Source organism: Colobus angolensis, unplaced genomic scaffold, assembly GCF_000951035.1.
Source record: "Colobus angolensis palliatus isolate OR3802 unplaced genomic scaffold, Cang.pa_1.0 Scaffold213, whole genome shotgun sequence".
In the NCBI taxonomy this organism is placed as follows: Eukaryota; Metazoa; Chordata; class Mammalia; order Primates; family Cercopithecidae; genus Colobus; species Colobus angolensis.
In genome coordinates this window covers 177,890-204,979 of record NW_012115300.1, presented here as the reverse complement: position 1 = coordinate 204,979, position 27,090 = coordinate 177,890, and the positions used below count along the sequence as shown (strand labels likewise).

At 35.2% G+C, this 27,090-nt stretch overlaps 1 protein-coding gene across 1 annotated transcript in view; it reads left to right on the top strand.

Annotated features, from left to right (window-relative positions):
• The window catches only part of MYO6 (myosin VI), a 92,445-nt gene extending 69,570 nt beyond the window's left edge, over positions 1 to 22,875 (top strand). The window contains exons 24-34 of the mRNA XM_011942955.1: positions 74 to 224; positions 2,660 to 2,868; positions 3,824 to 3,902; positions 5,162 to 5,322; positions 7,884 to 7,913; positions 11,032 to 11,070; positions 14,215 to 14,318; positions 15,134 to 15,265; positions 18,296 to 18,322; positions 20,694 to 20,912; positions 21,449 to 22,875. Coding sequence (XP_011798345.1) covers positions 74 to 224; positions 2,660 to 2,868; positions 3,824 to 3,902; positions 5,162 to 5,322; positions 7,884 to 7,913; positions 11,032 to 11,070; positions 14,215 to 14,318; positions 15,134 to 15,265; positions 18,296 to 18,322; positions 20,694 to 20,912; positions 21,449 to 21,648 — 1,351 coding nt within the window. The 3' untranslated portion in view covers positions 21,649 to 22,875. The remainder of the gene's footprint in view (positions 1 to 73; positions 225 to 2,659; positions 2,869 to 3,823; positions 3,903 to 5,161; positions 5,323 to 7,883; positions 7,914 to 11,031; positions 11,071 to 14,214; positions 14,319 to 15,133; positions 15,266 to 18,295; positions 18,323 to 20,693; positions 20,913 to 21,448) is intronic.
• Positions 22,876 to 27,090: the final 4,215 nt, after the last annotated feature.

Genomic DNA, 27,090 nt, shown 5'->3' with positions numbered 1-27,090 from the left:
ATTTTATAAATGAAAAATCTGCCAAAAGTACTATATGATGAAATTAGGCTCTAATGAAGTATTATTTTTACAGCATTGATGGCCTGGTTAAGGTGGGCACACTGAAAAAACGACTTGATAAATTTAATGAGGTAGTCAGTGTGTTGAAAGATGGAAAACCAGAGATGAATAAACAGATCAAGGATCTGGAAATTTCTATTGATGCTTTGATGGCCAAAATTAAGGTACGTAATTTTAACCCAGGTGACTTTGACTTTTTACATAATTTAATATATTTTGTTACTGATACTGAAATTGTATAGAAAAGGTCCTTAGTTTTCAAAATTACAAAATGTGTTGAGATCCAATGATGGCAAGTAGATGCTCATCATATTACCTCTACTCTATGTTTGAAAAATTTCATAGCAAAAAGTTAAAGAAGATAATTTTTATGCCATTTCTTCTGTTGCTAAGAAAGATATTCCCCACAACTTTATACCTAGGTGATGGGATGATCTGTGCATCAAACCCACCATGGCACACGTTTACCTGTGTAACAAACCTGCACATCCTGCACATGCATCCCTGAAATTAAAATAAAAGTTGAAGGCCGTGTGTGGTGGCTCATGCCTGTAATCCCAGCACTTTGGGATCACGAGGTCAGGAGATCAAGACCTTCCTGGCCAACATGGTGAAACCCTGTCTCTACTAAAAATACAAAAACTAGCTGGGAATGGTGGTGTGCACTTGTAATTCCAGCTATTGGGGAGACAGAGGCAGGAGAATCGCTTGAACCCAGGAGGCAGAAGTTGCAGTGAGCCAAGATTGTGCCACTGCACTCCAGCCTGGGCAACAGAGCGAGACTCTGTCTAAAAATAATTAAATAAATAAATGATAAAAGTAATATAATATTATAACAAATTTGGAGGCCAGATGTGATGGCTCGTGCCTGTATTCCCAGCACTTTGGGAGGCCCAGGCAGATGGATCACCTGAGCTCAGGAGTTAGAGAGCAGCCTGGTCAACATGGCGAAAACCTGTCTCCACCAAAAATACAAAAAATTAGTTGGGCATGGTGGCATGAGCCTGTGGTCCCAAGGAGGCTGAGGTTAGAGGATTGCTTGAGCCCGGGAGGTGGAGGTTGCAGTGAGCAGAGATTGCACCACTGCACTCCAACCTGGGTGACAGACCCGTGGCTTAAAACAACAACAACAAAAAAATTGGAGAAACCACCAAAAACCTCTTAATACCTCCACATTAACAAAGTCAGTTAATATACTGTTGTATATCACAGTATATTTTTGCTTTTATCTTTACAGTATAATTTTACTTGTTTTTACTTTACCTTACACTCTTTTATGCATAAATGTTTATGTAGTTCTTATCATAATACACATTTCAATTTCTGTCTCTACCATTATGTTCTATACTTGTCCATGTTAATATATTATTTTCATAGATACGATAATGTAATTTACTTCATTTTGTGAAAATTGCTATTTCCTCTTCAATTTTGTGGGAAAAAAATGGGACCCCTTTTTTTGTTTTGATTTTTATTTATTTGATTACTAGTGGAATTGAAGACTCTTCTGTGTTTGTTAATTATATTTCATATTTCATTAATTACATTTTGTATCTTTTCCTCAATTATATTTTAGAGTTTTAATGCTTTTTCTCAGTTTCATAGGTCAGTGCAAGTATGTGGGATATAATAAATGTCTTAATGTGAGCATTTTATATTTTCTGCAGATACTTTATGTAAACAATGGCAATCTTGGAGGTAGAAAGGAAAAAAAGATCTGGAGGAAAATGAAAATGCTATAAATAGACTCAACTGATTTTATAAATCTGTCAAGGGCCATCCTTGTTTATGTGGTATTATAAATTAACCCACCCACATTTTTTGAAGGCGAAATCATCCAATAATTTTGGATATATTTAGTAATTTTTAAAGTATTCTCTAGGTACTATTTGAACATTATTATAAAGTAGTAGTAAACTCTTGCTAAATTAGCTGATCATTACTTAAGAAATATTTTTTTCTTTTTGAGACAAGAGCCTTGCTGTGTTGCGCAGGCTGGAGTGCAGTGGCGTGATCTCGGTCCACTGTAACCTCCGCCTCCCGGGTTCAAGCAATTCTCCTGCCTCAGCCTGCCGAGTAGCTGGGACTACAGGTGTGTACCACCATGCCTGGCTAATTTTTGTATTTTTTTTTTTGTTAGAGACAGGATTTCACTATGTTGGCCAGGCTGGTCTCGAACTCCTTACCTCAGGTGATTTGCCCACCTCGGCTCCCAAAGGGCTGGGATTACAGGCATGAGCCACCATACCCGGCGTAGAAATAATTTTTCACTGCAATATATTACCTTGTCCACAGTACACCTGTCTAATTGATGTCTAATACTTGTGTGCAGAGATAACATAAAACATTTTTTGAATAGTATTTAATGTACAAACAGTATAGCAAAGATAACGGACATATTGCTTACCATCTTACCTAGTTCTTGCTGTATTTGCATACTGGAGTAGCTTTTTATTTTAAATTGTGGTAAAAAAACAATAAAAATGTAAAATTTATCTTAACCATTTTTAAGTTTATAGTTCATATTGTTAAGTATATTCACATTGTTGTGCAACAGAAGAAATAAGCTTTTATGTACCTATTATTTTATTTTTTAAAGTCCACTATGATGACGCGGGAACAAATACAGAAAGAATATGATGCACTGGTTAAAAGCTCAGAGCAACTCCTCAGTGCATTACAGAAAAAAAAACAGCAGGAAGAGGAAGCAGAAAGGCTGAGGCGTATTCAAGAAGAAATGGAAAAGGAAAGAAAAAGACGTGAAGAAGATGAAAAACGTCGAAGAAAGGAGGAGGAGGAAAGGCGGATGTGAGGCATTTATATTATTTTGAATAAGAGACTTAAATAGTGAATTATTGGTATTCACAGTGGTTAATGACAGTTCTTTTTTTTTGTTTTGTCTTTGAGACAGGGTCTCGCTCTGTCACCCAGGCTGGAGTGCAGTGGCGTGATCTCGGCTTACTGCACTCTGCCTCTCGGGTTCAATTGATTCTCCTGCCTCGCCTCCTGAGTAGCTGGGACTACAGGCACATACCACCACGCCTGGCTAATTTTTGTATTTGTATTAGAGACGGGGTTTCACTGTGTTGGCTAGGCTGCTCTCAAACTCCTGACCTCGGGATCCGCCCGCCTCGGCCTCCCAAAGTGCTGGGATTACAGGCGTGAGCAACTGTGCCAAGTTGACAATTCTTAAAACGGTGTTCTTATTTTAATGAACTAATTTTGTAATAAGTTTGAAAATTGAGAAAATAAGCTCATTTTATAATAATGATAACATAAAATAGTTTTAACTTATAATCTGAATTTTAGTTAGACTCTTATACCTGAGGATTTTCTTCTTTTTAAAGCTATGATTTGTTTATTGTTTTCTAAGCTAGGTAAATGACATTTCTACTTTTCTGCAGTTTTAAAACTGATAACATTTTGAAGGATTGCCATGATAGAGTCGAGAGAATGGATGAGTTGTTGAGTTGGAGAGGGAGTAGAGGGAAGCACCTTTAATCAGGACCTTACAGCCAGGCTTTGTAATCACATTAATCTAGAGATGTTAAAAGTTATAGAATACAATTACATTTGTTTTATTTAAGAATTATTGTCAATAGAGTTAAATTTTATTTTATTCAAAATAAGTTGATATATGTGGCCAGGAGGTTAATTTGCATTCCCAATCTGTTGCCTTTATTATTAAATAATAGTTAAATTGTCTTCTGAAGGATTCCTTATTTTCTGTTAAATTTTTGAAGAGTTTTCTGTTTTTTATTAGGAAACTTGAGATGGAAGCAAAGAGAAAACAAGAAGAAGAAGAGAGAAAGAAAAGAGAAGGTGATGAAAAACGCATTCAAGTACGTACTTACTGGATTGACTTTCTATTAAAATGAAACCTACAGGCCGGGCGCTGTGGCTCATGCCTATAATCCCAGCTCTTTGGGAGGCCGAGGCGGGTGGATCACGAGATCCGGAGATCGAGACCATCCTGGCTAACGCGGTGAAACCCCATCTCTACTAAAAATAACAAATTAGCTGGGTGTGGTGACGGTCACCTGTAGTCCCAGCTAACTGGGAGGTTGAGGCAGGAGAATGATGTGAACCCGGGAGGCGGAGCTTGCAGTGAGCCGAGATGGCACCACTGCACTCCAGCCTGGGCAACAGAGTGAGACTCTGTCTCAAAAATAATAAAATAAAATAAAATAAGATAAGATAAAATAATAAATAAAATATAAAATAAAATAGAAAAATGGAACCTACAAAGGAAGTGAAAATGAGATCTTGATTTGCTAGATAAGCTGTCACTAGTTTATCCCAGAGACCAAAGGCCAGTTTTTGAAGTGGTTGTGGGAATGGACTTTGGAACTAGGGAAATGGGTTCAAATCCAGGATCAGTCACTGACAGAAATTGTAACATTGTACAGATTATAGTGAGTGAGTAACTTGGGTCACAGTTTTCTCTTTGTAGAATGTGGATAGATCATAGTTGCAAGCATTTGATAGTTAATACATGTTAAAGTATTTTGAACACTGTGTACCTCAATAAATATTAATAATTGTTATTGTACCTAGGGGAGAGTCAAATGAAAATTCACTTAAAATGTTAAGTTTTAAGATATCATACAACTTTGTAGATACTGGTATTAATAAATTAGGATTAAGATTCTCTCTCCACCCCTCGTTTTTAAAAAGTCCCATGTTAAGAATAAATTGCTCATGTATTTGAGTTTCTGTTTGTCATGGCTTTCATAATATATCCTAAGCAGAACTCAAACTTTAAATTCCTGACATCTGCTCTCTAGGTGCTAGTGTTAATGGGATGCCTAAGATACTCATATGATGTTTGGGACACTAATATTTATAGTCATAGAATTGTGGAGCTGTGGTTCTTCTGCCTTCTCTTGGTCTTGGGAAAGAGGCAAAATGGGGATGTGTTTGAAGCATTAATTATAATAGAGAAGAAAATAGAGACTGAAGAGATCTGTGCGTAAGCAATTCCTTAGTGAAGAACTTGTATGGGGGCAGTTATGCCTTCCCTTTTATTTGAAGTAATAAGGGGAGCGATCAAGTAAACAAGTGAAGAACTCTTGGTGAAATGGCTTTCTGCCCTTGTCAGGCTGAAGTAGAGGCACAGCTGGCCCAACAGAAGGAGGAGGAATCCCAGCAGCAAGCGGTTCTGGAGCAGGAGCGCAGGGACCGGGAGCTGGCCCTGAGGATTGCCCAGAGTGAAGCCGAGCTCATCAGTGATGAGGCCCAGGCTGACCTGGCACTGCGGAGGTACTGGGGCCCCTGGGTGGGGTATAGCGCGCTGTCCTTTGCTTTTTCTATCTCTGCCTCTCACTTCCATGCAAAAGGGAATAGGAGAAAATCATATTCTGAAGGCCCTGGTATATTTGAGCTAAAATAATTTTAAAATTACTTGTGTCAGTTTTCATACTCAAGTGAATGAAATAATTGGTTTTTCATCAAATTAATAAACTATTGAAAAATAAGACTAAAATTTCACTAATGAGTACTCTGTTAAGAAAACATATTAACTTTTACCCTGAAATTGTTTAAGAGTGTAGTATATTAGGTAGGCACCTAATTTCTAAATACCTGTCATCAAACACTGGCATCGAAATAAGTGACTGTGTTATATAATGCAGTTTAATGTATTTGTTGTTGAGATTTTGCATTAGAAAAATCTAATGCAAAAAAATTTAATGTGTTAAACACCCTGTTAGTTGAAATGAGAAATGTACTCTGCAGTGCCTCAGCATAAATGAGTTTCCCTTTCCAAGAAGGGAGAGTTAAATTCATTGAAATATTTTGGCTTCTTGGGTTTCTGAATTCTCTCTCAGCACTCCACTCCACTATAGTGGAGTGTGTAGGAATTTGGAAGCTCTTATTAAAATTTGCAGAAAGGTTTAATAGATTCATTTTTTAAAAAAATTAGTATGTAGAAGCATTAATTATTTTGATTATTTATAATAACAAAACTAATTTGTGAGGTTCCTTTGTATGTAGGTATATATATGTTGTGTATGTATTGAGAGGCACATAGACACATGTAACCATGCTTTTCAGAACTTAAAAGCAGTTTATGACAAAATATAGAGTACAACCACTAGATGGCGATGTCTCCTTGTGAAAGGATCAAATTGCAATGTAATGGAATATTTAACAAAAAAACAAAAGACAGGGAAGGAAAGGGGTGTATTGAGTTGCCCTCACGTTTTTTCTATTAGGTTGGTGCAAAAGTAATTGCGGTTTTTGGCATGGGTAAACCTGCAGTAACTTTTGCATCAACCAAATAGTATGTGATTGTATTGGGGAGCTCTGGGACTGCTTGTATATTAACGTACATTATACTGTGAATGAACTGAATATGGCTATATGAACAAAAGATGTTATAATTATTAAGCTTTTGGGTTTGAGTCCAATATTTGGGCTTTTTAAGATTTCACTATAATTAAAATATTTTAGCCCAGATAGGGCTTTTATAAATGCAGACTCAGCTCAGCTGCTGTTGTATTCCTTCCACCTGTGTTATGTCAGAATGATTGGGAGCCTTTATGTGTAGCTGACTAGCCACCTAGGGCAGGCTCTTAAATGAACCAGACTTTTACAGCTGCTATCCCTGATGTCTGTGAGGAAGTACTGCGGTTGACAGAGTTGATTTTATTATGGCAAAGTCAGTTTCTCAGGGACTTGTTAATGTAGTCATTATTGGTACTTATCATCAAGCTTTATGTTTATGCACTTGAAATATCAAGCTATATCCAGTGCCATTCCATATACTGTATAGAAGATACTGGCTCATATGTGGACCCTTCCCATCTTCAGACAGGTACACTTCTTCCAGGTTGAGTAGTCTCTGAGAAAGAGTGGACCATTGAGGACCTTTGACATAAACAAATTACCTGTAATTTAAATTAAGCAGAAGTAGCTAGTAGTAATGGGACCATATTAAGTAAAGAGGAGGTATTCAAACCATTATGACTTGAAAGGCAGAAGAGCTAGTTTTAGTTCTGTGGTTCAGACCTAGGGATAGTATGAGGAATGCCCTCCAAATCCTTTCTGTCAGCTCTCCGGGAAGCTTTCCCTGACCCTTAGGTCCTCATGAGCTCCTTCCCTTCTGGACGTCGTGGTGATTTTATAGTCTGAACTACAAGCATTAGCACTTCATTATGAATGATATTCTGTACAGATATCACATGTTTGATAGTGTAATCTTACTCCATGGACTAAATGTTTTTGAATGTTTATTTTACCTTTGTTAGCACTGAGTTTTTTCTATAACAAATTTATGAGTAAGAACCAAGTGAACTCTTCTTAATCTATAGCATGATGTTGTTGGGTTCTATGCTGTGTTAAAAAATATATATATTATAGATTGATTCTGCTTCAATAAGCAATTTTAAGTTACTTTTCCAGCTTGGATTCGTATCCAGTAACTTCTAAGTAAGAATTGTTTTCGATGTATGTCATATGTTATAAAATATAATTTCAATCAGTTATACGTATGATCCTTGATGCAAAGAGATGGTTTCACATTACCTAACATTGTAAAATAATATCCAGATTCTATTAAAAACAAACCTCACAATGTATGAATTTTCTAATCTAGATGTAATGTATTGGCTCTTTAATTTTCACTGCATGCCTTATTTTCCAATCATTTTTAATGAATACTTAAAAATATATTAAAATTCTGAGTGATCTCATGCGTTGATTAGAAACAATTGAGTTTTTAAAATCAATGAGTAAAGTAATTGAAACACAAATTTGCACACTCCAAATTTTCACAGTTCACAATTGGTTACGATATTAACTAATATATATTCTTTTCACAGAAATGATGGAACAAGACCCAAAATGACACCGTATGTCACTTACCTTTACCTTTTTAAAAATAGGTTGTAGATACTTTTTGGGAGTAGTTTTCTCATTGGAGTAAATTTTAAATTATTTTCTTCTATTGACAGATAATGAGATAACCTTTTTCATCTTTTTCTTGTCTAGGAAAAATGTTTAATGCTTTTGTTTGGTGCTCAATCACAGTAGCTCATGATTTGGTTTCCTTCTTTGTATCGTCTGCTTAAACCATAATGTAACACCCATTTTGTTTTGTGTTTTCTTTTTTTTTTTTTTTTGAGACAGAGTTTTGCTGTTGTTGTTGTTGTTGTTGTTGTTGTTGCCCAGGCTAGAGTTCAGTGGTGTGATCTCGGCTCACTGCAACCTCTGCCTCTTGGCTTCAAGCAATTTTCCTGCCTCAGCCTCCCAAGTAACTGGGACTACAGGCACACACCACCACGCCTGGCTAATTTTGTATTTTTGGTAGAGACGGGGTTTCACCATGTTGGCCAGGATGGTCTCAATCTCTTGACCTCGTGATCCACCCACCTCGGCCTCCCAAAGTACTGGGATTATAAGCATGAGTCACCGCACCTGGCCTGTTTTATGTATTTTTTAAAACTGCCCCTTACCTTCTTTATAGAAGCAGGTGTGGAGGCATAAATAATAATAAAATACTTGATTTTCAGTATATATGATAGTTCATTCTGCTACATCTAAAATAATTCATCATCTGAAATTATATATGTAATGCTAACTTTGGTGCTAATGTATCTTTTTCTTATGAAAATCTACCCACAAAGAATCCAGGTAACATTTGGAGTATAAATTTTGTTTATATAAAATATAAAACATATTTTGTATGTATGTTATGTATACTACATATAAGGATTTTTGGAACATATATAAAATCTTTAATAGCTTTAAGGACTCCAACTTAACATTTATGTTGATGGTTCTCACTCTATCAGACTCCAGCCCCAATAACAATTTTTTAATAAACGATGCAACCTATGTAAATAACTTTCCAAACAATATACATAAAGTGGAAATACAAGGATAGTCATTTATAATAAGACATACTTATTTAATATGAAAGTGCTTGTGCATAACTGCAGTAGAAGACATGATAAGTGATCAGATGTTTTTGCTTATGTATAGAATCACCACGAATGCTGTAGCTACAAATACAAATTGATATAGGAATGTTGTGTTGGGCATTCACATGCCATGAAATTGTGAACAGTCCTTTGTGAAGTTCTGAACAGAGCCAAGTACAATATTCTCTCAATTACACAGTATTTGTGTAAGCCCTAGAAAAATTCTGTGAATATTAAAGGCATGCAGAAAATACGTTGTTTACATGTAAAACTTTGTTTACATGTAAAATAGGTGTTTGTATGTGTTTTTCACCTCTGTATGTCTGACGGACATGTTAAAGTTAAATGGGGCATGGAGCAGTTCTTCCTTGGACATTTGGCATTCCTTTCCCCTTATATCAGCAGATGACAGGAATATACTCACACATCGTTGTTACCACAATACTGCCCCAAATTTTGAAAATACCTCTGAGTGGGTACTCTTGCCCTCCATTGCCGTAACTGCTTTATAGTTAACCATTTGAGCTGGAATTAAATAAGTCTTGCAGTCAATGTCTAAGGTGAAATTGTTATTTGCATATAGTGTGGTAAAATCAGAAGGAAGAAAGCACCTGGGTGCAGGAACCATTTCTGTCTGGTGAATTTGTTGTAGTGTATCGGTCTAGGTCAGGTGTATCTTGATGTAGGGTCAAGGAGGATAATGCATCAGTAGAGACTGCCATTCATTGTACTGTCAAAGCACACAGAAAAACACGTGTATGATCAACAGACCCAGTGGTAAAGAGATTTGAAAGTCCATGGACTCCCTTAAAACCTAACCATGGGAAAAGAAATGGAGGAAGCTTTAGGAGGAAAAGATGGTAAAAACAGATGCTTTTGAATCCTGAGACCAAAACCTTGAGGTGGAGTGATAATAGAATTAAACATACCTATCAAAATCATGCTGCATTTGAAAGTGAGAAGATTCTGAGAAACTACTAGCTTAAAGAGAGATTGATAAATGTATTGCTCAAAAGATAATTTTTATTAGATTGTATTTGTGTTATATTTTGTTTTTGCTGTCCTTCACTGTCAGCTTTGAAGGATATCTTGTTCTCTGTGCTTTCTTAGACCTCCATCCATACATAATTGTAGATAGTGTTCATTATGAGAAAAGAGGAATATAGGAGTCTTCTGCTCCTTTAGTCAGGGTCCCAGCTCTTGGCAGGCGTTCAGGAAATTGCGCCTCGAAGCAAATATACCCATCCTCTTTTCTTATGATTTTACTGATTTGGAAGGGTTTGAGGTTACTAGAGTTTGATGAGTAGAATGAATGAGAAAATAATTATGAAGGAAAAGAGCAAAGAGCAGGGAAATAAGTTAAAGAAGTGTTGATGAACACTATGAAACTTCATTCCCTTTTAAAGAATTAAACAAATTTTGAGAAAAGTTACACTCTTTTGGGTAACAAAAGCAAAGTAAGTTTTTTGCCTTTGGCAAATGTTTATCCTTGGAAGGTCAGAATGCCTCAGATCTTTCATTAGTCCCTGTTTTGATATTCTTTTTCTTAAGAGCATGCTTCGATTTGGAATTTTAGAGCTTTGAATACATCAGATTCTTTTTTAAACTCTGACGCTGTCAAATACATCAGCTTGTGGTTTTCCACCATTGTGCCTTATCTAACTAATATTTACTAAACAACTCTGGTGCAAAAATCCTCACATGGAATCTATATCTTGCCAAGTTTCCTGTATGGATTTAGACCATGTTATTTGTGTTCTGTATGTAAAAGAATACCATAAAAGCTTTCCTGAGATTTTATCTAAAAGTTGCTACTGCAAAAATGGAGAGGCATTCAGATAACTTTAACTGGATTTAAACGAAAATATTGCTGTGTGTTATGGCTAGATTTGTTGAAAACTATATCGTAGGCATTAACAAAGTAAAACAGTTATAAACAGTTGTTAAATAATATTGAAAAAATATATTTTAATTATACTTTTAGATCTTTTAATTAATTTATGTAGTATGCTTTTTATGTAACCATATTGTGTTATTTTTCTTGTAGGGAACAAATGGCCAAAGAAATGTCAGAATTTTTGAGTAGGTTAGTGCAGTGTAATTGGGGGAAATGAGTGTTCACCTCAAAATCATATTTTTAAATTACTTTTGATTATTTGGACCAGAACCTGTTACATGAGTAGCCTGCTTTTTCTATATAAAGTGATATTTATTTCTGTACAAGAAATATCACTTCTCCCTCACACCACCCAACAAAGAAAAAGTTAAAAAGCAGTATTCCTTCAAAGTTGTGGGGATACCATTGGCATTTTGAATGGGACAGTTCCCTTGGCAGTGGAACTCTACTGCTTATCTCTGGCCGCTACCAACTTAGTCTCAGTAGGGGATTTCTTCCCCTCATCATGACAAAATGAGTATTTCGCAGCTCTCCCTGGGGTGGTGCTGCCCCTAATTTGTGCCTCGTTGAAGAGGAGGTAGAGGAAGAGCATGGCTCTTGAGGGGCTCTGCACTATGGCACATGGTTTGAAAACCACTGGTGTAAATTGAGCCACCAACAGGATCTGGTCCATTACTTTTATAAATGGTATGATTCACTAACATGTTAATTCTTAATTTTGAAGTTATAAAGATAATTAACAGTGTTAATATATTTTTAAAAATCAGTGTGCTACTGTTGTATTCTTTACATGATTGTCTTTATAGCAAGTCTGAATAATCAGCAAATTATCCCTTTACTATTTTAGTAACTCCAGAAATGGAGGTGGGGAAACATTTAAATGTGTTGCATTGATGTGCTTCTTTGGATGCTATGTTTTTTAGTAGATGTACTTTTGTTTCAGTTAATAGGAATGAAAAGTTAGTGTTATTAAAACCATATTTTAAGCAATAATCATTTGAATTTAATGTAATTTTTAAAAGTATCAAAACACATTTTACATATATTCCAATACCTTATATACATTGACAATCTATAACACTGTCTGTATGTCAGTTTACCTCTTCTTTCAAAAGAAAACAACAAGAACAAAACATAATAATTTTCAGCTGTCCTCCTAGAAAAGAGTCCCAGAACAGCTTAAAAATAAAAGGATTTTTTTTTTTTTTTGGTTTATTGATTGGTAGTTTAGGGATGTAGAAAAGACAAAGAATATTTGAATAAATGTAAAAGCATGATTTATTGTTAAGGAAATGAGAGACCTTGCTGATACACAGCTGGCCGTTTTTGAGCAAAGCAATTAAGACCAAAAAGCTACGTGGAAAATTGCCACTTACACCGCTTATGAAAAGTATAGATTCTGCAAAAAAGCTAAAACAGATTTTAATCATAAAAATACAGGAAGGACTAATGGCCACACATTCTTTAGCTAGTCTTATATGTAACTAACAATCACTACGTCAAACAATTTTAAGTATGTAGGATGAAGAATGCTATTTGTTATTCTCTAGAAAGAAAGCATATGCAGGCCTTTTAAAGAAGCGAGGGCACCTTATTTATTTCATTGTTAAGCTTAATATTGAAAGAGTAATTTCCTTTACTTCAGGAAGAAAGTAACATATTCTCAGACATCATTTTTCAATTAAGTATGTGTCTTCACTGCTTGCCAGGATGGCTGTTATCTTTCAAAATGTAAAAGACTGAGGAAATACATGTTTATTTTCAGGTATTATATTTTGATCAACCCTCTTTAAGAGGAAGTATCTTCCAGGTAGTAGATGATAATGGAGAATTTCCTTGTGTGATATATAAGAAGCAATGCTTTTGTTCTTTAGTACTTATTTTAATATTTTGTGCCACCTTCTTTTCATGTCTTGAAATGTGATGTATTTAAACTCTTCCTTTGTTACATTGAGCTTAAAGTCTTGCAGCTTATTCTGCGTGTCTGCTATTTGCAAGTGTAATCTTTTGCTGAAAAATAAGTGTATTATTACAGAAAAGAAATTGTTCCCATATTTTCTGATTAATGATCTCAAATTATATGCATAAAAGTCTTAAAGACCAGGTGTGGTGGCTCACGCCTGTAATCCCAGCACTTTGGGAGACTGAGATGGGCGGATCACTTGAGCTCAGGAGTGAGACCAGCCTGGGCAACATGGCGAGACCACATCTCTACAAAAAATACAAAAATTAGCCCGGCTGGTTGGTAGGTGCCTGTAGTCCCAGCTATTTAGGTGGCTGAGAGAGTAGAGCAGGCTACTCATATAACAGGAGAATTGCTTGAGCCCGGTGGTGGAGGTTGCAGTGAGCCAAGATTGTACCACTGCACTCCAGCCTGGGAGCCAGACCCTTTCTCAAAAAAACAAAACAAAACAAAAAACTAAACAAACAACAAAAAAACAAAAAAAGCAGGCCTTAAAGCACTGAGTAGCCCTGTTTTGAAAAAGTTGAATTTATTTCATTTAATTGAGTGCTTTGGATTGTATTTCTTTTCTCTTTCCTCATACAAATATTCCTACTGAATGGGTCATAATACAACACTTGTGCCCTTTGAAGTCTCTATTATTTACCTCATGAGCTAAAATCTCTTGAATTTACTAGTTTTCTTATTATGAGGGTATGGATTTTGTCTGCTTATAGAACTTTTCTAAGTGTTCTTATAGCAGTGAAGCCTAGAAAGTAAGAGTTTCCAGATTCCATCCATTCTTTTAGCTGACTTTAATGACTCTCATGTGGTGGGTTGCAGGTCTGGCTACTTACCTATATACTCCGTAAACATCCAGAGGCCCAGGGATATTCTGAGCCACTGTGTGTGAATGGAGTTTGGCCGTCTGTAGCTTTCAGCAGTCCCTCCAGGTGGTCGCACTGTGCAGCCTCATGGCTCATAAACAAAACTTTGATATGCTTTTAATGATCTTTAAGTGTGTTGAGGATTTCTTTTTTGATTTTGAGGAATATACATCAGTATATTTTTAAACTTTAAATTTAGTTCATATATACATTAGTAAAAACATTGAAACTGAAGTCTGGGGGAAGTTTGTGGAACTAGAATATTAGAATCAAATGTTTGGACTTAAAATCTAATATGACTATCAAGTGGCATGCTGGAAAATTTTAATTTATTTGGCTGTCTTTTAGTATGCCATTCTTAATCTCATCTGTCAAAGAAACAAAAATTATATTTTCCTAGTAGCTGTTTCCGGTTTTCAAACTTATGCATGCTTTCTTGCCTCTTTAGTCAATGTTTTCTTCATGTTTCTGGTTTAAACATGCAAAAATGTATAATAATTACAGAGGTCCTGCTGTACAAGCTACCAAAGCAGCTGCTGGTACCAAGAAGTATGATCTTAGTAAATGGAAATATGCAGAACTACGTGATACCATCAATACTTCTTGTGGTAAGTGTTTGGAGAAGATCAGTAATAGAAAATGTTCATAGTGATAGGTGATAAATACATAGATTGGGGTGAGGGGTGTGTGTGTGTGCGTGCGCATATATGTGTGTGTGTGTATATATGTATATATAAATATATGTGTGTATAAATACATATATGTATATATAATACCTATATTATCTGAATCTTCGGTCTATGAATGCAAAGTAACAAATAACAATCCAGTGTTTCTTTTTAAGGGTATTTTTCTTCCCACAGAACAATTAGAGTAAAATACTATATCCAGAGGATCCCACATAGTTGTGTTATTTAAATCACAGTGTTTGAATTCAGAAAACTATGAGTAGGAACGATGAATTCAGAAAACTGTGACTAGAAACAAAAGTATCATAATTGTACATAATTTCTCACTATATTCTTTCCCTCCATTTAGTATATCTGCATATTTAGAAAAGTCTTGCTTGTAAATCTAGTTTGTATTTTATCTCAGTGACTTTTTACTCTATTGTCAAGACTTGTGGGCTTCGACAAGTTGTTTAACATTTCTGATTCAATTCCTTCATATATAGAAGACCTGTTTAGTTCAGAGTTCTGTGGAGCAAATGATATAAGATATAATAACATAAGGAAATGATCTGTAAATTTGAACAATATTATAAAATGCTTATGTTTATGAATAACTAGCTTACTTTTGATTTTGTATCATTAATTTAAAAATAAAAAATCTCCTTATGCCATGGAATAATTATATTATTATGTTAGATGAATAAATTAACATGTCCTTTTTTTTTTTTTTTTTTGCTCTATGTAATCAATAGATATTGAGCTACTGGCAGCTTGCAGAGAAGAATTTCATAGGAGACTAAAGGTGTACCATGCTTGGAAATCTAAGAACAAGAAGAGAAATACTGAAACAGAGCAACGTGCTCCAAAGTCTGTTACTGATTATGGTAAAAACAGATCTGTACTTGTGAATGTTTTAAAATATGTACATATAAGTGCATGTATCTGTACTTAAGACATTTGGGTAAAATGTCCCCTATAAATTTTCTCCTGCTGTAGAACTGTGAGCCATTGAATCTAATACAACCTTGATGGCCTTTTATAGCATTATTTTTATGAGTATGTCTTTAAACTCTTTCTTGTTAAGATATATTGAATTTACTATAATTCAGACAATAATTTTCTTGTCTGTATTGAAGAGGGTGTGCATGTATAATTTTCACACATACACACCCACACACACATGCACACACAAGATTAAATGTGAAAACGTCAGGATTGCCATGCATCTTTTAATTTAAATGTGAAATGAATTTTACATATGAAAATGAGTTGCTAAAAAGGATGATGGTTAGTTTTTATTTTTAAATTTTCTATAATTTTTGTTTTTTAAATAAATAGAGATGAGATCTTGCTATTTTGTCCAGGCTGGTCTCAAACTGCTGGGCTCAAGCAGTCCTCCTGCCTTGGCCTCCCAAAGTGCTGAGATTATAGGCATGAGCTACTGCTCCCACCCCTTTTTCTAATTTTTAAAATTGAATGTAGCTCAGTTTTTAGAAATAGTTCCCTGAAATACCCAATATTGTTATCTTTTTTATATGTCGGTATAAGTACTTTTCTGTTGCTCCCAGAATAGGGTTATAGCCTGGAAAAAGAAAGGAATTGATTCATGCATTGTCCATTTACACTCTTAATTCCTTTGTTTCAAAAAGAATTGTACTGCAAACATTATTTTACAATACTGCAAATATATGAAAGTGAGAAATACTACCTTGCTTCTGACTACAGTTTTGCCTAGATCAGGATTTGATTTTTTCATTGGGATCCTGAACATGGATTTGTTACTTTGTTATGCAAAATGCCAAGGTGTATACTTGAAATTGGAAAGTAGGGTAGGAGAGATATAACCTAGTAAAAGCATGCATGAACTTTAACATTAACTGAGAATATGTGTGATATGTGAGTTGTAATTTCAGTCTTTAAAGCAATCATTGCACTTACTATGTTTAAGTTGGCACAATTTATTAGCTTAATTCTGGTTAACATCAAGGTGACAACAGATTTAATATTTTGTGGTCTTTTTTCCCCCAAGGAGTATATTCCCAACAGTTGATAGCATAGTTTAGCAATGCAGGACCCAAGTTGACTTAAAAAATGAGTTCTTGGTTATGTTTTGCTTCCTCACTACCTTCCAAGTAAATAAAAGCAATGTTTAAATAAAGTCAATTTAGTAGTGGAATTTTAGTGTTTCTAAGTTGTTGCAAAGAATAGATTGAGTGAGGGCAATATTATTATTAATAAGGGTAATATTAGTGCCAGTGATTGCTCAAGAGATGGCAGTCAGAATATAGGACTATGCAAGGGCAGTGGGAGGTCACTTGTAACCAAGAAGTGGCAGGTGGAAGCCACACTAAACACTGTGACACCACTTTCTTCTCCAGTTTCATTTTTTTCCTCTTCGAATTGAACACAACCAAACAATTACATTAGCTGTTCACTGTCTGTGTACTGAGTTCTGACCACAGATTACCTTTGTTTTGCAAAAAATGACAATGGACTGTTCCTTTTAGCTGTAAATGTTATAATTACTACCTTTAGCTTGACAGACTTTCATTATATTGTATTTCAAAATTAATACATCTGAGTGATCACACTTCTTAAAACAAAGAGAGGTTCTTGTAATATTTGGCACACACATTTTAAATTAATATACACCTATTTATTGTATTTGTGAGTCAAACTTTGATACCTTATTCATCTAGCTTTACCCAAAAAAGATGCAAATAATATGTGGCTCACCTTGCTGGTTCAACTACTGTTTCTGTTTGTACTATACTATTTGGGAAAACAAAAGAGTAGATTAGGAAAATTTCCTAAGGTTTCTATCAAGGTTTATGAACTAATTTAGGAATTTATGTGAACACAACCCCACACATACATATTAAGCCTTCAGAGAACTTGATTATGAGTCGCTTTCAGGATATATTTTATCGAATGTAACTTCTGCTCTGAAAAGTACTTTTTTTGCTTTTCTCTTTCTCTTTATGTTCTTATATAAAATTCATCCTGACACAGGAGCATAGCTAAAAGCAAAGGTTAAAGAGCACCAAGAAGCTCAGTTGAGAAAATTCTATACTTAGATGATTTCCTAATGTGGCAGCCAAACACCCTTTAAAAGGAAGTGCTGTGTAGTCTAATATTTAGAAGGAACAGTTCATTAATTTGAGAAAAAATGATGACAACTTATGATTAACAAAAATGTAGCTTCGTATTGTTGACTTAAACAGTAATACGTTGACAGCTAATGGTAAACTCTTAAAATAATACGTAAGGAGCCTCAGACTCTCTTCCTGATACAGTCCTGGATGAGCATGCTCTCATCTCATTTACTGCAGAGGGAGATTTTTAGAAATAATTCTTTGGGCAGTAGCAAATCACCTAGTAAATATTTATAGTAATTGTTTAAAACAATGATTTTTGAAAGTAGTATAAAATATAAAATAAAAATAGCATAAGTTTAAGATTTAGACAGTTTAAAGAAAGCAAAACGTACTGTTATCAACAAGTAGTAATGTTTTTACTCCTGTAATATATATAAGTTTCTGATGAATTCTCATTATTTTCTATGAAAATTCTAGTAATGTATGAAAGGTGCTATAATCTCTCTTAAGTCATTGTTTTTGTTTGGATATATGTTCCAAAAATCACAAATGCAGTGTGATTTTTAAATTTTGGTCCTCTTTATATGTGCTTCAATCAGAAATTTCCTAAGCCTAATCAGTCAAAATAGCCTTTTAAAAAAATCAGAAAGCAGCACCTGCTTTTAGGTAATTCTGAGAATATTTGGCTTGTGGATAGGATATTTACTTTTCAGTCACCACCTCAATTGATGGGAAGACTTTTATAAATTAGAAAACTGCTCATTTAACAGTTTTGGCATTTTTATCTTTTCTTCAACATAAAATATTTGTTCACAGATTTTGCACCATTTTTGAACAGTTCACGTAAGTCAATGGGTGGTAACTCATGAGCTAACTGGAAGATGGGTTAAAATACTTTACAAAATACTAACTTCTATTAAACGTTGTTTTGCTACAATTTTAAGTGGAATTGTAGTGTGTTAAAGTTGTTATATCCATACTAAGATACATTTTAATTTGAGATGATGCTTTATTTGGATCACTCCAATATGTATATGTATTACAAAAAATCTAATGAAATTAATGTTTTATCAAATTACTTACATTAAGAAAATGACTAGCATTTTAAACTGAGAGAGTACATAATTCTTATTGTAGCAAAACTCTTAACATAGCAGCTGACCTTTTAGAATAAAGACTAACTTTTAGGTGCTGGTTTTTGGTCACTGTATTTTCAAACACTGATGGTGTCTGCATTTCTGTCCAAAGGTATTTTAGTTTTATAGATAATGTGATAGTGTATACAGGTTTAATAATGATACCTCCTTAAATAGAAAGAGGAGATTATTGTTACGTTTATAGCGTCTTATGATACACATTCTTTGGTAATTTAAAAGCTTTGAGTCACCTTAGTGTACAGTAAATCTCTTGTAGAATTAGTTGGGCAGTAATGATTTGGATATAATGTCACATTCATTTTCCTACTGGTTGGACCTGATGTTTTGAAGTGCTACTTATAATTTATAGGGCTGCATTTGAAGATTACACAATTGAATATGAGGGAAAGTTGTTTAGAATATTAGTTTCAATCTTTTAATGTCTATATCTTTGTGTTTTTCCAGATAAGTATTCCTTTCTAGTCTTCCCCAACAAAATTTCAGTTCTCCCATTAGTAAGAAAAGCTATCAAAGACTTTCTATTTAGTTTCTTAATTTTATCCAGTATCTTAACTTACAGGAGACTTACTTCAAATTAAAAAGTCATTCATTAATTAATGAATGACTACCAGTATCATGGTAAATTTCTCGTAAACTGGACATTAAATTCTAATTCACTACTTAAGATGGAGGGAAGGTTTTAAAATTCTTACTTTTGAATTAGTACATTTTCCACAATGTAGGAGGTTTTAAAAACTTAAAGTAGAAACACTGAACTGTAAGTAGCTCTGGGAAAACAGGAGTGAAAGAATAGATAAGCAGATGTCTGTTAATATGTGATGCAACTTTTAAAGTTACTAACAAAACCGGGCCTCTCGTTCCTTCATAGGCATATTTAGCTTTGCTAACTGCTTTTTGCTTTCTCTGGTTTGCAAAGAAATAAATTCAACTGCTATAAAGCTTTTGCTATTTGTTGGTATAAAAAGTAGAATAAGAGTATTTTCATCCTTTCAGTATTTGCAAATTCTTACAAAAGCCATGTGGCTGTTCTCGACTTTATATCATATGTATATTTTACAGTATTTCTTTGACACACTTAGATTTTCATAGTGAGACTCTTAATTGAGCTGCTGTAAATGGTTGGTCCACTTTTGAAGTTCTGTGAGTATGAAACATATTAAACAGGCTAACCAAACTTATTATACTGCTAAAGATGTAAAGTCATTGCCCCAGGGAAATGTTTACATTTGCAGATAAAATAAAAACCTACTTGTTAAGTAATGAAAATTGAGCTAGGAATGAACGATTGATATGAATGAAATGCCCAGTACTAGTAGAAAAGCAAGGATTTTTCTTTTCTATTGACAAGGAGAATCAAATGTTACATACTTTGCGCTTACTTCATTGGATTTTATTCCAAAAGAAATCTGATTTCAGAGTAAGTAAGTATCTTTAAGGGAAAGTTTATGCTTACTGTTATAAGGTAGTTTTTTTTTGTCATATGGTTGTCTAAATATTGTTAATATCCGTGTTATTTGGTCATTTTAAATCCTAAAATTTGTTGGCAAAAGAAAAAAATTTTTAAGACTTCTACTTTTTGTGGAAATAGTGATTAAATTGACAAATGTCTACATCCTTCAGATTTTTGAAATTAGTGTTTATTTTGTTCTATCATAAGTAGTCTAATAAAAGTTACTTGACAAATTTGAACTCTTTGGACGAAGAATATAAATTTAGTAAATAATAGTAGTTTGTTTTCCTGCTATGTGAGTTTATTTTAGGTTACTGTTACAGTGATTTGTGGGAATCTGACAGGGGTTTGTTGCTGGTGGTGGTGGTGGGGTGTGTGTGTTAGTGTGTTTGCAATGCTAAGAAACTTCTTAAGGGAAAGACAATTCTAAGAAGTAACACTCTGAATTTTATTAATTTGTAGGCAATAAATATTTGCATTTTGTTTTAAATTTACTATTAGGGACCTTTCTACTTTTTAAAAAATTATTGGGGGTATATTTTAGGATTAAAGGCTCTTTTCTTTTCCCTTGAGCTGCTGGTATAACTTTCCTTGTTCTGTGTAATAGCTCAGCAGAACCCAGCAGCTCAGATTCCTGCCAGGCAGCAGGAGATTGAAATGAACCGACAGCAACGCTTCTTCCGCATCCCATTCATTCGCCCTGCTGACCAGTACAAAGACCCTCAGAATAAGAAAAAAGGCTGGTGGTATGCCCATTTTGATGGACCATGGATTGCCCGGCAAATGGAACTCCATCCTGACAAGCCACCCATCCTACTTGTGGCTGGTGTGTATGATTCACATGAAAAACAAATTATTAAACAAAAAAGATCATAAACTCTCTGACTGAAACATTCTAATGTATAATATAAAAATTTATTAAATTTCAGGGTTGAGGGATGTAGTCTTGTGGTTAAGTCATATTTCCAGTTCATTGAGGATTAACTCATTTATAAATGTGAAATTGCTTGGATTAAATTATGTTCTTAGCACATAGAAACTTGCCTGTATCCTAAAAACCTTTCCATTTGTGTTTCATCATATCCATTGATTTGTAATGGCTTGAGGAAATGTAGCATTTTTATTAACTCTGATAATTTGTTTGATCAATAGCAGTGTTTATTAAAATTGAAAGAGTCCTTGATGGGGGACAAATTTTAGTTGTTTCTGGTGATTTTGTTAAGCAGATTTCCATCTTAGAGAAAAATAAAGTCTTAGGAAGATTTCAAATCTATGAGAATTAATAGGTATTTCAGGAATAAAATTGGTAAGAAATGGTCCTGAAGAGAGAGATGGTAATTTTCTGATATCTCACGGATACAGGTAAGGACGACATGGAGATGTGTGAGCTGAATCTTGAGGAGACTGGCCTGACTCGGAAGCGTGGTGCTGAGATCTTGCCAAGACAGTTTGAAGAAATCTGGGAACGCTGTGGAGGCATCCAGTACCTTCAGAATGCGATTGAGAGCAGACAGGCTCGGCCCACCTATGCAACTGCCATGCTGCAGAATCTGTTAAAGTAGATGTTACACACCAGCCTTACAGCTGGGAACATTTGCCATGGTACTTAGGTAGGGTGTGTGCCCCCAGATTTAACCATTCCATAATCATGTTAGAGTTACTTCTATAAAGTGAACAGATTTTATTAATCATGGCTTTTGGTGAATTTGTTTAAGGTTAATTATGGTAGCAAATTTTGGACCTAAAAATTATTTTTCTGTATCCCGCTGTAACTCCTAAAACTCTCATTATTCTCTAACTATTACACTTGGGGACATTCTCATGTTTCTCATCCTTTGCCAGAAGACTACCTTACATCCATCATCATTGTTCTCTAGGAAAAGAGAACTTTTTTCAATATTCAAAATACTTTTTAAGGATGGCACAGTACCATATAACTGGAGTAATAAAACATGAGCTTACAGTCTTACAATAACTAAGCCACTTAAAATGATCCAGGCACTAATGTTTTGGTCTGAAAAGCTGTGTACTTTCTTTATGGACATTTCCAGAAATTTTTGGAAATTTCCATTAAAGGTGGAAAATCTGTTATTTTCCTCCTTTGCAGTGTCTTAGTTTGAGTGAAACACTTCTAAGTTCTACAATTCTAGAAAGAGCCTTAATGTATTTGATGTATTCTGTGATAAGAGGTACTAAATAGTATCCAACACAGATTTGCTTTTCTTTGCTAGCGAAATGTGTGTTGCTGTCAGAATATTCTTTTTATATTCCATGGAAAAATAAAGGAAATTCAGATTGTTTAAATGCCTAAAAGTTTTGAGATAAGTTTTGTTTCACTTAGGAAAGGAAATAGATTTTAGGTGGCATAGTGGCTTAACTGGACTGAATTCAAATATTCTTTCAACTTCATCTCAATAGCGATTTTTGTATAAGAATCTTGTCCAAGTTGTTCATTGATTTAGCAAGTGTTCTGCTTCCTACATCTTTCTTTTTAAGAAATTCCTAGTGTCTTTTTTGGCCTTTGAGGTTTTGGTAACTGTAGACCTGTTTCATAAGCTTTGTAATTCAGAAGTCCTTGTATTTAGTAAGTGCTTGTTTTACATAACTGATAATTTTAAAATGTTTTCTTTGTGTGCTGTTAGTATTGATTCAAATGTCAGCAGCTTTAAGCCTAATATTTATGACTTTCATATTAGGAATTTAAAGACAAAAATACATAAAGGAGTTATGCTGACATAATTCTAAGGAGTTTTGTTGTATTTTAGAATAAAATTATAAAGTAAAATTATTCTCTGTACTGCTTTTTTCTCCAGTTTTTACAGACCCTAACCTTTGAAATGAAATTCCAGTGATTTCTTTTTTCCCTAGAAAGATTACCTCAGTTAGGGAAGTATTTCCCAGCTGACTAGTGTTTGTGAGCCACAGACACTGTCTTCAGAATTGATTCTCTCATAATGTCTTAGTATAGAAATGTTTATTTATTATGATACATGCAAATGATTGTCTTGAGTTAAATGGTCATGTCTGTGCTATTAATTGAGAATGCAAATGTGATTATCTTTTGAAGCCTGTATTACTGCATAGATTCCCCCATCCTTGGGTCATTTAGTCCCTGTGATTGGTGACAGAAGGTGTAGCTACTGAAATAAATGACCTATTCTCTCTCTTCCATCTCTCGCCTTTAATTGGTGTTTTTATGTGTGTAGGATATAAGCTTTGTTCCTAACCAGTAGTGAGTAAAGTTCTTGAACAAAATTTAGTAGCCAAATTGGTTTTTAATTACGTGTCTCTTCAGTACGTTTTTCAGAAATAGTTTTGTGTATCTTTTAGATACATTAATAGGCACTAGATGGAAAATTAAAGAGTTAAACTTATTTAAATGAGAGAATCTAATGTTTTAAGAAATTTGTAAGAAACGTATCACAGCAAAGCATTGTTATAAGTGCTTAGTTTTTGACTGTAATAGTTAATACAATTATAGTTAATTTTAAGCCATAATGTTTCTAATCATGTCACACAGCTGTCCTAGAACTTACCTATTTAAAATAGTTTCCTGAGTTAATTTTGGCCAGCAGGGCAACTGCCCTAATACAGATAGACTTACAGTAACCTACATACACTAGATGCACATGCGCAGAGACGCCCCTTTGCTGGAGAAACTTAGGACCCTGTCAGCCTTTTAAAGGAAATAGCAGGAATGGTGTCCTCAATGGTGTTCATGCAGCTGCTTTACCATGTTCACAGTCAAGCCCATGCGTGCTAGGTTAAAACTGTGGAAGTCAAAAGTAAATTCACTCATATTTTAATCAGTCATTTTAACTGAGATTTAAAATTAGAAGTTTAAACCACTGTATATGAAGAACTAATCTTTTCTTAATACCAGTTCCTTCCATAGCATATGCTTTGCAAAGGCAGCATGCATAAAATATTTAAAATGAGAGGACAGAATGTTTTCACATTTGATTCAATTATAATGTAATTCCTAATTCTGGTAACACAGTTGAGATACGCATTATGGGTTATGGGAAGTCATTGGGAAAAGGAAGTTACTCTAATTCGCATACGTTAAGAGAATGCTGAGTTTTCTTAGTTGTAAAGTTGGGGAGATGGCACCTTCTCAGAGAAAGGTGAAAATGTGAGGAAGAAACAAAACAGTGCATGTGGGAGCACAGGGCCACACAAAGGCAGTCTCTTGTTACGCTCATTCTGCTTCTGTAATGACTTTTCATAGGTCATTCTTGTGAACCATTTTGTTTTGCAAGCAACCGAGGAAAGATCATCTTAAGTGGAAAATGAGTGGTGGTTGTGAACACTTAGAGAATAGCAATCCACAGGCAAGAATAATGGTATTGTTTGTAGAGCTTTATTAATTGGATATTTTTAAAAAGACATTTGTATTCACAGGTTATTACTATAGTTCTTAGGGTATCCAAACATGAAGATCATTTTTTTTTTTTTTTTTACCTGAAGTAGCTTAAGAGTACTTGGATCAGTAGAATAAATATTTGTTGAGTCAATCAGCCAGCCAATTAATATCATGTTAGTGATAGACCTGCCTCCTTTTATGGAAGAGGTAACAGATCCAGAGCAGTCAAGTAATTTAGTTCTAGATTGAAAAATATATCAAAGCCTTTGCTCCAATCATATGTTAACAAAAAGAACCAAAACAAACACTTTTTAGTAGCTCCTGTGGACTTACAAAGGGTTGCCTCTCTGTCATTCCACAAATTGAGAAGGTGTGACAGGTCTTCCCTATTTATCATTACCAATAATAACAAATATTGAGAGTTTTAAAATTTCTCCCAGAAGATAAACTAACAAGGACGGAAGGACCGAGGATACCTAAACATGAGAATAAGGACACGTTGGAGTGGGGGGAACAGTTGTAACAATAAGGAAAGAAAAGAGCAGCAGTGGAAGAGACCGATTGTGTGCCCCTAAAGATTCTGCACCCCCAGTTTGGAACCACTGATACATTTTAGGACATAGAGCACTCGTAGATCTCTACTAAGTTTTAGAATGAATAATGTGTAATTTATAGGATCAGAACCTATGGTTATTAAAACTTGGATCAAGATATGCTCAGTGTATACATTCTTAGCATATAGGAATGGCACTGCCACACTGGAGAAGGTCAGCAGTAAATAGGCATTCCGTACATAAGCCTCATGGAAGGGTAAGATGGAGAGACTGGCAGAGGTAGCGCCTGCTCTGCTGGGACCGCATCTTTGAGAACGCTTTAGTTCAATTCAAATCAGTGTATTCTTTCCCCATTGCTAACCTAATATATGAAACAAGCTTAGCTGTCTCAGAAGTTTTTCAAGAGATAATCAGGAAAAATTAATGCACATTCAAAAGGAGAATCTTCAATACTAATTTGTTTTTTTAAAAATAGATTTAGGGCCGGGCGTGGTGGCTCACACCTGTAATCCCAGCACTTTGGGAGGCTGAGGTGGGTGGATCACGAGGTCAGGACTTCGAGACCAGCCTGTTTCACCCCGTCTCTACTAAAAATACAAAACATTAGCCAGGTGTGGTAGTGGGTACTTGTAATCCCAACTACTCGGGAGACTGAGGCAGGAGAAGCGCTTGAACGCGGGAGGCAGATGTTGCAGTGAGCCGAGATGGCGCCATTGCACTCCAGCCTGGGTGACAAGAGCGAAAGTCCATCTCAAAAAAACAAACAAAAAAAAGATTTAGGGGGTACCAGTGCAGTTTTGTTACATGGGTATAGTGCATAGTGGTAAAATCTGGGCTTTTAGTGTACCTAACACTCAGATAAGCATACATTGTGCCCAATAGGTAATTTTTCATCCCTAAAACTTTTCTCACCCTCCCACTCTCTGGAGTCTCCAATGTTGGTTATTCTACTCTGTATGTCCATATCTACACATTTAATCCTGATTTGTACCAAGTAGCATCTTACCTTTAAATCACAGGTTTATAAGTTGGTTGTTTTCTTTTTACTTACGAAAATTCATCTAGTCAAACTGTCAGGTTTTCCTCATTTCATTAAAAGTGTATATCTAATGCTTTCTCTAAAAACTGATGTACTGGAAATACAAATAAACAAATGCTCCCTGTGTAGAATTTCCATTTGCATCTTGTGCTTTCAATACGGTTACAGGGTGTCATGAACAGGTTGTAAATGGTGCACTTATTGCCATATTTCAGGTGGAATAAGTGAGAGAATTCTGGGCTCCTGAAGCTTGATCCAGTCGCCAGGGCTGGAAGCACTGTGTTAGGTGGCTGCAGGAAGAAGCAAGGAACTCAAGGCGATTGAAACTTCTTTGAACACTGGCCCCAAATTTCCTATGTGATCTCCATCCGGGAAACAGGCAGGACTCCATGTGAGTGACAGCTACTTATTTTGCTGAGATTAGAGACACACCAAATTTTGGCTGCCTTTCTCCAGACCCTTACTAATCTGTGAGAAGACACAGGATGTAAAAACTGGGGACCCAAAGAAGGCTCCTTCTCCCTAAGGCCTTGAATATAGCTGCTCCATTCCCTGTGTCAAGAACCTATCATGATCCTGGTGGGTCCTCTGAGTGGAAGGAGACTTTGGCTGTCTCACCTCATCAGCTCTTCCCTGGCTGATTGGAAAAGACCAACTCAAAAGAGGGGTGATCCAAAGAGTGAGAGACACTTACCACAAAATGGGACCCTCCCCACAGAATATAGGGCTTTTACCTACTTCTCTTTCTCCATAGAAAACTACATTTCCTGTACTAGTTAGAGCACAAGCAGTATAGGGAATGAGGAATACATTATACAGGAGTGATAGTGATAGATCCTTTTTTCTCCTGATGAAATGTTTTCATGTACTTTTGGTCAGCCTATCATGCTTCTATCATTTGTTTTCCTCTGTGAAGTTCCAAGGATATGGAAGTGGGTAGGTACACCTCTTGCCACCAACTCTTGCCACCATTCTTTGTTCTGTGGCACCTTGTCATCATATTTCACCTTGAAGTCCTTGTCCCACATTATAGATCTTCACTTTG